This window comes from Manis pentadactyla, chromosome 9, assembly GCF_030020395.1.
Source record: "Manis pentadactyla isolate mManPen7 chromosome 9, mManPen7.hap1, whole genome shotgun sequence".
In the NCBI taxonomy this organism is placed as follows: domain Eukaryota; kingdom Metazoa; phylum Chordata; class Mammalia; order Pholidota; family Manidae; genus Manis; species Manis pentadactyla.
In genome coordinates, this window is record NC_080027.1 from 39,439,931 (window position 1) to 39,455,124 (window position 15,194).

Sequence of the window (15,194 nt, forward strand, 5' to 3'; positions counted from 1 at the left end):
TTTCTTCGCAGGGCTCTCTGTTCTGTTCTGAAGAGGATGGAACATTCTGGCATCAAGCAGAATGGGAAGCCCAGACTTAGCCTGGAAAATATCTCATAGACAGCTAGTCAAAAGGGTATAAATCTGGAAGTGTAATTCCCTACCCGTGGGATGTGGCTCAACACCCCATCGCACCTCGTATTCCCTCCCAGTGTTCTTCCCTCCCCCACCCACTGGGGTTTCCAGTAGCTCTGCAAGAGAAGCCAGGCAGGAAGTTGAGGTCCAACGTGGAGATGGATGTACTTATCCAAAATGGCCGAGCAGCAAGTTAGGGAGGCTGGGTGTTTCCTGTCTGGAAGGAGCAAGGGTCCTATTAATTCATGCACTCATTGAACACAGGATGGGGCACCAACCGTGGGCTTCAGGGCTGTACCCCCTGAGAGCCCACCTTCAGGTGGGAAAGACAATCAGCTCTCCCCCAAGAAGCTTGAACATGGCCGTCACTCTCAGGTGCCTTACATGCAGAAGCAAAGGAGAGATCATGTCCTGCTTCGTGAGGACCAAGGATTCAGCCGGGCTGGATTTCAACCTGGTCGTGGTGCTTGTGGGTACCCTGGAATTATGACCCCTTATTTTTGAGATTTGACTGTTTGGTGCTATTTCCTCTTCGTGAGAATTGTGGGAAGATACTAAAAATATTAAGATCTCCATTTTAGAGGTGGGGAGCAGACTCCGAAGTGGCGAGCCCATGACCACAAACTGAATTAAGAATGGCAAGTGTCCTAATTCCATCCAGAGGCCAAGCTTTGTGCACGCACCACAGAGCGCCCCACTCTGAGGGCTTCAGGTTCCCAAAGCCCGCTTCCCCGCGCTGACCCCGACAGCCCATCTTTCTGCCCCGAAGTTTTCCACCTGAAGCCTAACTGGGTTTGGTCCTCCTGCACTCTGGGCGTCGCGGAGAGTCAGGGGTTAAAACCCGTGGCCCGGGCGGCCCCTTTCCCCTCCCCAACCCCCTCGCCTCCTCTCGGCGCCGCGCCTGGAGCGTCGGTCCCGGAGCCCGGCACGAGAGAGGAGGGGGGAAAGTGGGCCTGTTTCTCGGGTGGCCAATCCACCGAGCCCGCGGTGCCCCAGAGGAGGCGCCAGGGCTAGGCCAGCGCCAGGCCGGGCTGCCTGCTTCCCGCGGCAAAGTACAAATGCGCCCGAGCGCGGCGCCTGGCGCCCCTGGCGTGCACAGCCGGCCCGCGCGCAGCCCAGCCCCCGGGACCCCGCGGCCCGACCCCGAGCCCGCCGAGCAGGGGCGCCGGCTGCCGCTAGCCCGCGCGCCCGGAGCAGCCCGCTGGTCCCGCGCGCCTCGCCCAGCGCTGCGCGCCCCGCGGACCCCGGTCCCCTCCGCCCCTCTTCTCCCCTCCCTCTCACCTTCTCCTTTGCTCCTGTTGCTTCTCCCTCTTGCCCTGCCTTCCTCCGTCTCTCCATCTCTCTCCCTCCTTCCCCCGTGTTCTCTGTCCACTTTCCTCTTATTCCCACCTCGGACCCCCCTTTCTGTCCTGACCACTTCTCGACCTTTCTCTGACTCTCTACTGTGGCAGCAGCCCTCCCGGGGTCTGGGGTCTGCTCCGTGGCCCTGGGCCTCAGTGTCCTCGTCAGCGCACCCTCCTCCGGCGCCCCTCCCGGCTCAGCGCCGGACGGCCTCGCCCCGCGGGAAGGAAGAATGGTTCCCGAGGTCCGGTTCCTCTCCTCCTTGCTGGGACTCGCGCTGCTCTGCTTTCCCTCGGACTCCCACGCTCGTGCCCGTAAGTAGAGGCGGGGTTGGGTGGGTGGCGGAGAGATGCGAGCCCCTGGGATGTGAGGGAAAGCGCCGGACTTGGGATCCCAAACTGTTCTGACAGCCATCCGGGCAGCACCTGTACCGGGAAGGTGGAGACTCCTCTGCGGAACAGTTGGGCTGATGGTCCGGGAGATTGGGGGGAACTTGGAAAGACTCAGAACCAAGGGGGCTGCTGCCATGGACCCGAGGATGTGGGGAATGAGGGCAGTAGGAGAGAGGGCAGTGTGTGCGTGCGTGCGTGTGTGTGTGTCTGTCTGTGGAGGGGGGCTTAGTCTTCCCAGCAGAGCGCCCCGTGTGTTAGACGGCAATGCTGTGATGAAGGGGGAAAGAAGACTGCATTTAAAAAGGGCCCGTGGAAGGAAGGAATAACTAGGTAACGTCATTCTGTTATCTCTTTTGATCCTCACAATACTCCCATGAGGTGGGTATTATCATTTGCATTTTACAGATGGGAAAATTTAGGCTGAGAGAAGAAACTTGCTCAAGTATACAGAGCTAGTAAGCCATCCAAAACCAGAACCCTTCATTCAGTTCCAAATCCCGTGCTTTCCCCGCTGCCGCACAGCATCTGGCAGGAACCCGGACTTGGGGTATGAAGCTCTGGGAGGCATCAGGGCACAGTAAGATAGACCAGTCTTCATTACCCCAGATTTGTTAAACACAGCTGGTGAAAGGCAGGCTTGGAGGGCACCTCTCTGTGCCTCAATTTCCTAATCTATAAAACAGGAGTAAAAAAATCCCAGGACTCTTGTGAGGATTAAATTAGAAAAAACATGTCAAGTAACTGGCACCAGCAACTAGCTGCTTCATGGCAGGTTTTCAAAAAATATCAGTTCCTTATTCATGCTTTTCCACTTAGACACAGTGTAACCTCCATTTATGCAATCTCTCTGAACCTCAGTTTCCTCCCTGCCTCCACAATAGGCTGGTGGACCCCCTCCACATCCCCAATCTCTTAGAATATTGTGAAGATGGAAAACAAAACCAAAGATTCTCTCAATGAGAAGGGTGGAGCTTAGTTCAAACCCTGAAATACACAATAAAGAAACTGAGGCCAAAGAGAGGCAGTGATTTGCCCCAGGTTAAACTAGGGCAGAGGGGATGAAGCCCCCAGTGTCCCAACTCCCAGCCTAGTGCTCTTCCCTCTCTGCAGCTCAGCTCTCTGCCCCCCCTCCCCCTGCTCCCCGCCTTTCTTATGCATGTGACTTTCTGGAGCCAGCGGTGCTGGATTTTGTTTCATTCTTGTCTCTGCTTGTGAGGGCAGGCTGCATGTCTGGTCGTCTCTGGGCTGCCAGCAGCATGAGACTCATAGAAGTCCTCAGTAAGAAGTAATGGAGAGAGCTCAGTCTTGGGTTCAAGTCCTGCCTCTGCCCCTTGCTATCTGTGTGATTTTCGTAAGTCACAACTCTGAGCCTCAATTTCTTCATCTTTCTAAGACACATACCCACCCAGAACTGAAAGGGTTCTTAAAAGGATTAAAGGAAGTGACTGTGTTACAGTGCCCAGCACAATGCCTGGTTCTCAGAGACTGTCTCCTCCCCCTCCCTGAGCCCTGAAGGTTTCCTCCTGACACTTACCTGTTGTTTCTTGAAAGGGACTTAACACAGGATACCCTCCATGCCTGCTTCACTTCTACTTGGCACATCATTCTCAGCCCCCAACGTTTTTCTCCAGATATTGCTGCCCTTAATGCACCTTAGAAAGATGTCCTAGAATCAGATCGTTATGCAGTATTGCTCATATCTTGCCCACATCTCTCCTCTTGGCCTCCCACATTTTGTCAGCCTTTCACAACCTTGCTCAGGTCACACCTCTTCAGCAAACTTTCCCTGGCCACCTGATCCTCTCTGATCTCCTTCCTCTATGCCTCCATTGGCCTTCAGGTCTGTACCTCTCACTGGGTCCTGCCACTACTCTGTCTCCCCTACAGCTGGGAACTAGCTCCAGACATGGAAGAAAACAACCTGGAGCAGACTCATTGAGTTAAGGTGAGGTGGACAGCAATATTCAGAGAGGTGTGTTAAGATTTTGTGAAGTCAGAGCTGGAAGAACCTTCAAAAACAATCTGCTTCCACCACTCAATTTTCCAATCCTTGTAGTTAAACTGAAGCCCAGAAAGGGGGAGTGACTTGCTCAAGGTCATGCATCAAATTTATTTAAGAGAAGATAAGAGACCTGGACCCTAGTCTCTGATTTGTCACTCATTGGTTGTGTGAATGGGGGCAAATCACTGCCCTTTTCTGAGCCTCATTTGTCTAGTGTTGACAAACTATGAATCTAGAAACAATGCTATCGTCATTTATCAGGGTCCTATTTGAAGGTCTCTTATGAAGGTCCTTGTTTGAGTTTAAGTAATATCTCAGGCCTGTTGCTGGTAAGAAATCTCCTGGTGACATCTTAGATGCTTTCAGTGGTGGTGCCAACTGATGGAAATTCTCAAGACTGCATGGTGGCCCAGCCTGCAGAATGCCAAGGGCCTGTGAGCACGCGTGGCAGCTTGCTCCTCAGTTACAATACAAGGCTATTCAAACAAAGGTAATTCTATCCTTGGCTCTATTTCCAGCCACAGATCGAGTCCTGATCCCAGACCTGACTGTGTCTCAAATCCAAGCACAGGCTGAGCCCTAATCCTCAAACTCTGACCACAGACTGAACCCCCATTCCCAGCCTGACCTGATACTGATCCCAGTGCCACACAAGGCCACATACAAGCATGAAGTCGGGCACCCATCCCTCTGTGGAATGAGAACCTGCCAGTGTCATGACTCTCTCTGCAGCTCTTTCCCCTGTGTCAGCTCCTCTCATTTGTGCTCTTCTCTTATGAATTGCCCCCAACTTCAAGGTGTCCACCACATTTCTGCTTTCTCTTTCTTCCCTCCACCCAATCCTGTCTTCAGGAGAGAGTCAGTAATTAGGTAAAAACATCGATTTCTCTATTCTTTCTGAAAGGGTTATGTATACTATAGAAATCACGGCTTCTGTTCCAAGGTGACGGAATCCCAGACCCCGGAGGCAGTGATGGGGTGGGAAGGGAGCTCCCGTGGTCTGATGTGGTTCAGACGGGAACTTGGAATCAGGAGATCAGGGCTCCAGCTCTGGCTCTGCCACCAACTGCAGCTATGACACAGGGCGAGTTGCCTTTCTCTGCCTCTTACTCAGATTTCCCAGTGAGATGGTTAGGCCCAAACAGGTATCACTGAGGACCATTCTGGCTTTAAACGTCGCAGGATTCTAAGATTCTAAGATCCAAAGATGCTGTTCTTAACTCTGAGTCTTCTCTGACGTTTGGAAAAGGGAGGAGGGGCCGTGTGTATCTGCAGCCTGGTACCCCCGCCCTGCCAGGGAGGAGTAGCTGGACCCTCAGACACCTAGAGAAGTACCTAGAGGGCCTGGGGTAGTGGGTGTAGGAGACCTGCCAGTGGGGACCCCGTCTTGCTGTTTATCCTAATCGCATGCCAGTCCACCTGTCCAGATGTACATGATGGGGTGAGAGGCACCTGAAGGAAGGCCTGACATCCCACTCGGGCAGGCCCCTCTCTGGATGTGTCTAGGAGGTTCTGCACTTCCTCTCTCTCACCAGTAGAGGTCTCTGTCTCACTCGCTCGCATGCAGGCTGCTGAGCAGAGCCCGCCAACAGCTGCGCAGTTGATTCAGCTGCTGCACCTGTTCCAGGACTGCCTCTCAAGTTCCACCAGCCACTGGCCACACTGCCCAGCTCTGGGAGGGGATCTTGAAGCCCTTGGACTTCCAAGGAAAGGGACTGGCGTGAGAGCAGTGCCCCTGGAGGTGCAGTGCAGAGATTATTCAGGCATCCCCTGCCTCTGGGCAGGATCCGATCCCAGAAAAAGCTGTTCCACAGTCTTCTTCTGTTACCCACTCTTGTAGTCAGGATTCTTCCTTATGTCTCACCTGGATCCTTTTGTTTGCAATTTAAAGCCACTTCAGGTCCTGTCCCTTGGGGGATGGGTGTTCCTGTAAGCACCCACCTCAGACCTGAAGACTGGAATTGGAGTTTGATGTTAAGCAGGTCCCAAGACCTCTCTGAGACTCCCATTTCCACATCTCTAAAATAGAGGATTGGTTGTCACCTCTCAGTCCCTAACTTTCTAAGAATCTGGAATCTTAAGTGTATATGTCCAAGGCATAATAGAATGTGTCAGTCTCATCTCTGCCCCTTGGCCTTTGCCAGGTAACAGAGGAGCCTTTCCTGATTTGAGGATTCTCTCCTTGTAGGTCTTCCTGTGCTCCTGAACATTTGTCATGTGATAGAAAAGAGGAGGCAGGGGCCCTTTCCCAGGTTACACAGCTCAGCAAATGAGGAGCTGAAGCTCTCATTTCAAATTCCTTTAGGAGACCTCCCCCATAGAGTGCCTGTGCCCAGAGCAGAGCTATGTCTTAGAGGGGAGAAAGTTTGTGTGAAAAGGGGACTATAAATAAAGAAAGTAAGTATGGCTGTGTGGGCGCAAGGGAAAAGATGTAAACATTCTCACATTCCAGTGAAGCCGGGTTCACTCGGGTTTCCCGAGTTCTTGCGGGCTGGGGACGTGCCAGCCACAGTTCCAGGCCTCTCTCCTCACGCTGTCCTTGCAACTCAGAAGCATCTTTCTGGTTGCCCTTTCTGCTTCCTATTGGAAGAACTCCCGACCACACTACCCACTTTAATCACCCCTGCAAGAACTTTTCATAACACGTGAGTTTCAGGGATGACCTTGGGTGGGACAGCTTGGAAATTCTGACTGACATGTGACGATGATGGAATCACCTCTTTACCTGCCCAGGCAACTGTCCATTTTGTACATGATGTTTGGTTTGGCAGATAGTTTGGGAGTTCCGATGGGTGAGAACTGGAAAAAGGGAAGTCAAAACTAACCCCTGCTAGGTGGCAAGGTCAAAGTGCTAAGGATGGCTCTCTTACCACATAATGAAGTATTCGTTTTGTTAGAGAAAGGGGTTTCCAGGACTAAGGGCCATCAATCACCTCCTCTTCCAGAACCTCTTCTCTCCCTTGAACCCATTCTTTCTTTCATTATGCCTCCATTGATTGAGCGCCAGCTCTCTGTAGGCTCTGCACAGAGCACTGAAGATACAAAAACTAACGAGATGTGATCCTTGCTCTTGGGAAGCTGACAGTTTAGTAATGACGAAGAACCCACTTCGTAAGTACTTTTTATTACCACATTCCATTTCATTCGGCCATAGGGATGATTCTAAATGCAAACCTGATCACAGTCATGCCCCAGTTTAAAGGTTTTCCATGGCTTTCCTTTGCCCTTTCATGCCTCTCTCCAGCATGACCTCTGGCCTCTCACCCATGTGCTCCCATTCTCTCCTCCAACCTTTCTGACCACTTCCAGCTCTGTATTCCAGCCCAAGGTCTGTGTAGGCAGTGGCAGTGTTGAGAGGGTCTGGCTTGTGAGGGCAGGGAGAGGGCAGGGAGCCACAGGAAATAGGGCCAGGGAGTTTATAAATGAAACCAGGGCGATTCGACCTCCATGGCAGGTGCCATGATGTTCATGTCCTAGTAGATACCTTGGGGTTGCCTGTAGAATTCTGGGAGCAAAAAGAAACAGTAGGGAAATTTGGGGTCAGCACCCAGATCTGCTTTTTGTCTGTTTGTTTTTACCTATATTTAATGGAGCATCTAATATGTGTCAGGCACTAGGCATATTACGTATATTATCTGACTTAATTCTACAATAACCCTGAAAGGTAGAGATTATTACTGATCCCAAATAATAGATATAGAAACCCCCTTGAGGGGTTTCACTATCATAGCGCTGGATGGTTAGGCCTAGCATGGCTAAGTAACTTGTCTAAACTCAGGCTACAGATAAAAGCCAAATCTAATTTGAACCTCAGCCTATCTGACTCCAAAGCCAGGGTCTTTGGAGTATTTACACACATTCCTTGAGTGTGGGGTTTTGAAGGGCATGAGACCTCTCCAACTCTAATTCTTCTTTATGTCTCTAAAGCTCAGAATCATCCCTAATTGTCCTCCTCAAATGAAAACTTCCTTCACTAACCTTGTTTTCCTGGGTTAGATGTCACTGCCAGGGCCATTAACTCCTAAAGGTCCCTGGGAGAGGGCGCTGAGAGACGAGGGCACTGGGTTGGGGGGTAGGGGGTGGGATTTGGCGGGGGTGGGAAGGCAGCAGGATACCAAAGGGAGTAGATGGGAAAGGAGGGGATGTGAAAGACAAACTTTGCCCCCTTCTCCACGTCACTCAGGATAGGCTCCTCGGACTCCTGGAACCCCATCCTAGCCCACCTTGGAACCCCTGAGAGCCTGGGCATATGGAGCCATCAACACATCTTAAATCATGGAAGATTGAAATGATCAAATCTTAGAACCACAAAACTGTACAATTCTAAAAGCTCCATGTTCTAAAGAAATGTAGGCTCTTTGCAACATGGAATTCTCAAATCTTAGAAACCTAGAACTCTGGAGTCTTAGACTTTTGAAATCATAGATTCACAAACAGTGTGCAGAAAACCTTTGGTCAAAGTTTACACCCCTTGTCCCTTATTTTTCAGATGGCAACTGAGGCTCAGAGAAGGGAAGAGTCTTCCTCAAGGTCATAGCATAAGGAGGTAGAGCTCCTTCCACCAGCCACATGCAAAGACTGGGCTCACGCCAGGGCTGCAGCAATGGAGGCAGCCTGTGGCCTGGCAGTTCCTCCTCCCGCCTGGCTTTGGCATGACCTTGGGCAGTCCCCTCCCTAGAAGAGGGAGCTGCAGGCAGTGCCACCCTTCCTGTGCCTCTCACCTTGGAGGGTGTGGTGGGGAAGGAATCATGGCCACAGGAGGCCTCCTGGGCTTGAGGAACAGCCTGCCAGGCTCCCCACACCCTCAGCCACTGCCAGGTCTGTTGGTGGGGAGAAGGGCCTTCAGGCCTGGGCATGGGCTGAGACATCTCTCTGTTGTCACGCTCTGAGCAGGCAGTGGCTGGGGGTGTAGGGTTAACTGGCACCAGGGCCAGGCTGCAGGGCTGCCCCAAGGAAGGTGGGACAAGGTTTCTTCTGCAACAAGGCTGAGACCTAAGGCCAAGGTAGTGTTGCAATCACCCTCCTCCCCGGTGGGGGAGGGCACTGAGGAAGAAAGCCGTCATTCAGTCCTTGGAGGGCTGGGCTGGCTCTGATGAGCACCCGAGCTGGGCCCACGTCTCTGCCCGCGGAGGCTGAGAGATAAACACAGCTCATTTGATATGGGGCAGCCTGGCCTTGCTGGGAAGGGAACCTTCTACTTTGTGGGGCTGGGGAGGGAGCTCAGCCATGTATTTCTGTGGTCCCCATCCGCTACTGAAGCACAGACTCTAAGGGCATCACGGTCAAGGCCTCAAATCTTTGCTCTGGGAGGCCCAAAAGGCAGAGCAGGAGCAGTGCCCCGGGCCAGAGGCAGCTGGGTTCAGCCTTGCCTCTTAACAAAGGAAGCTTCCCGAGGTCAGGAATGGCCTTTGGGCTCTTCTGCCAGCCCCTCCCCTACACTGAGAGGGAACTCCTGCATTGGATGTGAGCTGCCCCTGCTCCTGTACTTTCAATGTTCTCTATTCCGTGAGTTTAAATATCTAAGAGAATGATGCAGAAAGCGTGAGACTCTAGAAAGTGGGCAGGAGAAGGCATGAAAGCCAGCCTCTAGATTCTAGACCAACAGGGGATCAGAATTAAAAAATAGGGAATGGGGGGGAGGTGGCCAGAGGGACAGAGACAAGGAACCTCTAGGCTCCTGAAATTGGGCAAAAAGCAATAGGGAGTGAGGGAACTGAAGGGCTCCTGGAGTTCTGGGTTCAAATCCCTAGCTGGATGGCCTAAGGCAAGTCATTTAGTCTCTGAGATCCACTAGTTTTCTCATAATGATTTTGACACTCCAGTGACCCTGCAGCACAGACGTTATTATCCTGAATGGATCACATCTGCAGGGCCACTGTTGTCATCATTTTCACAATATTAGCATTTGGTGAAGTGTCAGGAACCGGGCTAAGGAGGCACTTTGCAAGCATTATCCAATTTAATTCTCAAAACAATAGTATTAATGTGAAAATTAAGTAACCTTCGTTAAAAGAAGATAGTCAATAATCGCTGGTTCCTTTCTCCGTATTTTAATCTCATTTAATTCAACAAACCTTTGCAGACCATGAGCTTGTGCTGGCCCTCCCTAAAGAGCTCAGATTATTCTTTAGGAAATGGGGAGTTTCTCATGGGAACGAGAGCATCCTTTCTGGGTTGTTAAAATCCCCAGGTACCTGGGTGGAGGAGGGTTGCAGGGACCCAGCAGGAGGCAGAGGGGTGGGGCAGGCGCTGCAGTGCAGACCAGGAGCCCTGAGCAGAGGCTAGGTGGCAAGGTAGGAGGTGAGGGTTGAAGTGTTCTAGAGGCAGCCTGAAGGGTTGGGCGATTGATTGGCTATGAGAAGTGAGAGAGAGTGGAGGATTCAGGAAAGCAGGGTTGCAGGAGAGGTATCTAACCCACCTACGGAGACAAAACTATTTCCATCATTCTTAGAAACATTCATCTACGTATTGACTACATATTGAGATGCAGATTACAAAAGTAACCAATGATCTTATTGTAGTAGTAGCAGTGACCATTTTTCAGGGTACATAAAAGCGGGTTTCCTAAGAATCTTTCTCCGGGCAGCACTTTGTTTTCCCAGTTCAAGCACTCGTCATCGGGGCTTCTTGCTGAGATAGAAGGACGCAGGGTAGTATGAAGGCAGGAAAGCTGCTGTGAGGGGCTTTATTCAAAAGGTAGGTCACAGGCCCCAGAGAAAGGGTGTGGGTGTGTGTGCGTGTGTACAGAGGGAGAGGGTCAGACAAGGGGGAGGGTGCACAGATGTAGTAAACAAATAAGCAAAATGGGACCAAGGAAAAGGAAGCAAGTGTGATTACGAGGGCAGAAGGGGCACTGGGCCAACTGAGGAGACTTGAGCTGTCATCCCTGCTTGGTAACAGATCTGCTGTGTAACCTTAGGGGTATAATTTATCCTCTCTGGGCCTCAGATTATTTGTCTAAGAGTAATAACTAACATTTATACCACAATTCAAATATGTGAAGCACTTCAACTCCTTGACCTCCTAACTGCCCTGCAAGAGAAATGTTAAAGCTTGGAGAGGGGCAGCTACATGTCCAAAGTCACACAGCATGTGTGTAGTCAAGCTGAGATTCAGATGCAGACATTTCTGGGCCCCTGCCTGGGAGAGCACGTCCAGTGGATTCTCTTTCACTTGAGTGGCCCAGATAACATCCTTCTTAGAAAGATGAAGGGATGAGGCAGGGTCTTTGGGCTGGAGCCCCCGGGACTGACAAAGCTCTGGTTGGTTTGCCAGGTCCAGATATGTTCTGCCTTTTCCATGGGAAGAGATACTCCCCCGGTGAGAGCTGGCACCCCTACCTGGAGCCACAGGGCCTGATGTACTGCCTGCGTTGTACTTGCTCCGAGGTAAGTTTCTTGGCTACCTGGCCACCTGTGGCAGCTATGTCCAGGAGAATCCCACAGAAGTTACCCCAGAGGGAGACAGGAGAGCCTGACCCTGGAGGTCAGGGCATTCTGGAACCAGCCCCCTAGCATCATGCTCCATCAGCAGCAGCTGAGGGACTGAGGTCCACACCACGTCCCTGCCAAGTACTCAGTACTCACAGCAGCCGGCTACTGTGGCTTCCCTGAGATAAGTCACACAGTGGGTCAGCGGCTGGGCTGGACTGAGGACCCGGGCCTCCCATCTCTCACCCCAACCTGCTTTCCACCTCTGCTGGTGCCGCCTCCCTGTGCACCATCAGGCAGAAGACAGAGCCCTTCTGGCCTCCTATTCCTTCCTTTCCTTGCCCTCTTTCCTCCAGCCACCTCTCTCATCACCCTGCCTTAAGATGCATTCTCCCAGTGCCCCTAGGCCAAAGACTTAATCTTCTAGGCTTTGCCAAATGCTACCTCCACCAGCAGCCTTACTTGAACCCTCATGTGAAAGTATCTTCTTCCGGGACACCACATATGCTCCCCGTCCTCCTGGTCACCATTGGTCAGGAGTAATGGTTATCTGAGTCTGTCAGTTACCCACCGCCCCACGGAGCCCCTGAGAGCAGGTCTTCCTGGGCGCTCACTCATGCCCAGTTCAGTGTCCTGCTGAAGGCTAACAGGTCTTTTTGGTCACCTCTGTCTGCTTCCACCCAACTCTGACCTAGCACCCTCCACAGGGCCTTGTACAGTGACTGGGTGGAGTAAATGAGACCCTCGTGAGCTCCAGAATTCTCAGGCCACATCTGAGTTTGGTTGGATGGGGAAGGAGGGAGTGGTTTAGAAGGTCCTGAAACACCCTTGCCTCTAGCTCAGCTGCCTGGGACCCAGCCTGGTCAGTGTGAAATCCTCGGCTTTCTGTCTGGGTGCTGGGGCTTGGGGGAGGGCTACCTGGCTCCCAGCTAGAGCCAGCCCCTTGGCACCTCTCTCTTCCTGCACAAAGTCGAAAGAGGAGTGCAGACGGCCTGTAAGAGGCTCCCTTGTGAACCAGTCCTTGGCATGGGAGCAGAGAAGAGCTTCTGAGGAGATGCAGGGAGGTGGAGGGGCGTGGGCCAGCCCCTTGCCGACACTGACCACCGCGGCCTCACTCCTCCCAGGGCCTCTGATTCTCCGCTGCTTTACCACATCAGCCCCAGGTAGAACTCTGATGCCAGTGAGGACACAACCCCCCACAACTGCCTCCCCTTGGTTTTCCTTAGCACATCTGAGGCCAATCAACCTTTACAAAAAGAACTTCATGAAATAGAGCCAGTGAACCAAAAGGAAACCATAACTGAAAATTCCAGACATATCATGTGGTCCAGTTGACAGAGTCCGAGTTCTGTGATCCACTGGAGCTTGTTCATTTCTCCCAGAGTTCACACATTCCCAGTTTCCTCAGCCCAAGGAACTGTTGCTGATAGCTCCAAAACATGAGCTCCTCTACTTCTCTCCACCCTCCCTGCTCCCCCTGATGTAAGCCACCTCTCTCTCTCTCACCTGGGGCTCCTCCAGCAGCCTCCCAGTGGTGGCTCTCTAAGTCTGTCCTCCACACAGCAGCTAGAAGGATCTTTTCTGGACATAAAATCGATCATGTCACCACAGTCTGAAAATCTTCCAATAGCTTTGTGTTGCGCCAAAAGTGAAATCCAGATTTCCTGCATGATCTGACTTCGGCCGTATTCTCAAACCTCGTTTCCTACCTGCATCAACATTTCAAACCCATTCCTGCTTGTTCCTCCACGTGAGATGTTCTAACCCCTGATCTTCTCATGAATGGTTCCTTGTTATCTTGCACGTCATGACATTAATGTTATCTCCTCATGAGGCTTTCGCTGACAGCTGTTTCTAAAATGGTCTAACCTGGTTAACTCCATCACATTACCCTGTTTTAGAATTGTTATAAATTTAACATCTGAAATGATCTTGTTCCTATGTGTTTATTTTTTATAGTCTGGCTCCTGCTGCTAGAGTGTGAGCTCCATGAGAGCAGAAACCTTGTCAGTCTCGCCATTCTGTCCCCAGAGCTGAGAAGAGGGCCTGGCACACAATAGTCATGCAGGAAATAGTGAGTGAATGAATGGGTCTCCACCCTGTCGACCAGAGGCACTCAGCCTGCTGGAAGGTACATGGCCCCTGGAGACAGAGTGCGATCTTAGACAACTTCTTAGAAACTCTTTTCCTGTTTTGAAAGTGTAAATAGTAGTACCAACCTCTGTGGCTGTTGAGAAGATGAAGTGAGATAATATATTTATGTACAACATAAAGCCCCTACCTAGTTGCCACTCAATAAGTGGTAGTTACGGCTTTCCTGAGAGGCTGCAAGGCCTCCTGCATTCCGCCCCACCGACCCCCCACCCTTTCAACCCCAGCCTGTCTCCACCTTATTTTCTGCTGCCTGTTACTCATCATGTCCAGCCCTTGGCTCATCCAAGGCCAGAATCAGGAAAGAGATGCAACTCTTCAGGCCACATGGTTACTTGACCTCCACCCTAGTTTCTCATCTGAGGGGGTCAATTTACCCACTAGACATTTAATAAGCACCCGGGTGGGCTGGGCCTCTTGGAAGTCCCTTTTGGAGCTCAGACCTGTTCTGTAGACTCCAGAATGCCCCTCAGCACTGACTGGCCCTTTTGAGCCCCTGGCCATCCTGGAAAGCAGTGACCCTAGAGGGACTGGGTCCTGCTGCAGGGTTTTGCATGGGGCGAAGGGTGCTGTCAGGGAACTCAGGGGGGCAAGGGGGCTGGAAACAAACTTGCCAACTTCAAAGTTTGTAGGAAGTTGGCTCCATTTATCTGAGAAACCATCTATCCCTCATCTCCTGGCTCTCATTCATCCACTCAGTCATTCATTCATTCATTCAGGGACTTTAGTAGCCACTAGCTTGGAATATGGTCCTTGGCTAACAATTCAGAGATGAATAGTACAAGTCTTGGTTCTTGTTCTTGGGAATTTGTGGTTTAGTCAATTAGAGAGATGTAAATGGTTTGTTACAACACAGTGCACTGACCCTTATAATGGAGGGAAGAATAAGGCGTGGCGTGCCTAGGACCGGCTGACACACTCTGTCTAGAGAGCTGGGAAAACCTCCAAAAGGGATGCTGGCCTCTCTCCAGCTCCTCTGTTTCTACTCCTCTCTCTCTGCACGTGTTCCTCTGTCCTATCTTTTTCATTTGCTGCCCTTGAAAAAGCACAAGAACTCTGGGTCTTCCTTTTCCCCTCCTTTTCCAAAGAACTCCTCCTCCAAAGGACTTTGTGCAGAGTCACCTCCCACAGATTTAGGGAGTGGATCCAAAGCCCTAGGTCTCCTCCACATCAGGTATCTAGTTGTGTCACCATTCCTGTTACCTGCCCTCATGCATCACATCCCTCTTTTAACTACGAAGCTTAGGCCCAAAAGTAAAAGAACAAAACTCCAGAGTTAAAATAACACAGTCAAGGTCAAGGATGAAAAAACCCAAGTCTTTTACTTGTATTTCTCAAATACCATGAAGGGGAAACAGGGTGTATGCAAATCCATGCACACTGTGCCCTCTTCTGTGGTCGGGGAAGGATACAGATGGCAGAGCCTTGCCAGGGAGCAGGCGAAGGGGAGAGACTGAACAAACTGAGTTGTTTTTATCCCATCACAGGCTTAGAACGAGTGCAGTGCCCTGCAGTTGAGATGGGGTTTGGGAGAGGATGGGTTCAGGTGGGATGCAATGGCCCTTTGGGAACAGGACCAACTCTATGCCCCCTTTAGAGTGCCCACGTGAGTTGTTACCGCCTCCACTGCCCTCCGGTCCACTGCCCTGAGCCTGTGACCGAGCCACAGCAGTGCTGTCCCCGATGTGTGGGTAAGTAGCCTTGCTCCTCCCCTTGTGCCAGCCTTCCCTTGCCCACTGACCCTTATCCCAACCCCCATGCCAG

The 15,194-nt window shown here is 51.6% G+C and overlaps 1 protein-coding gene across 6 annotated transcripts in view; it reads left to right on the plus strand.

Annotated features, from left to right (window-relative positions):
- Nucleotides 1-1,238: 1,238 nt before the first annotated feature.
- Nucleotides 1,239-15,194, plus strand: part of CHRDL2 (chordin like 2) — a 30,580-nt gene continuing 16,624 nt past the window's right edge. For 2 of the 6 annotated variants that reach the window (XM_036929792.2, XM_036929793.2), the window contains exons 1-3: nucleotides 1,245-1,769; nucleotides 11,125-11,237; nucleotides 15,028-15,121. In XM_036929792.2, the coding sequence (XP_036785687.1) occupies nucleotides 1,688-1,769; nucleotides 11,125-11,237; nucleotides 15,028-15,121 (289 nt within the window). In that variant the 5' untranslated portion in view covers nucleotides 1,245-1,687. Of the gene's footprint in view, nucleotides 1,770-11,124; nucleotides 11,238-15,027; nucleotides 15,122-15,194 lie in introns of all 6 variants that reach the window. The other 4 variants (XR_008999212.1, XR_008999211.1, XR_008999210.1 and 1 more) reach the window with 4 other exon arrangements.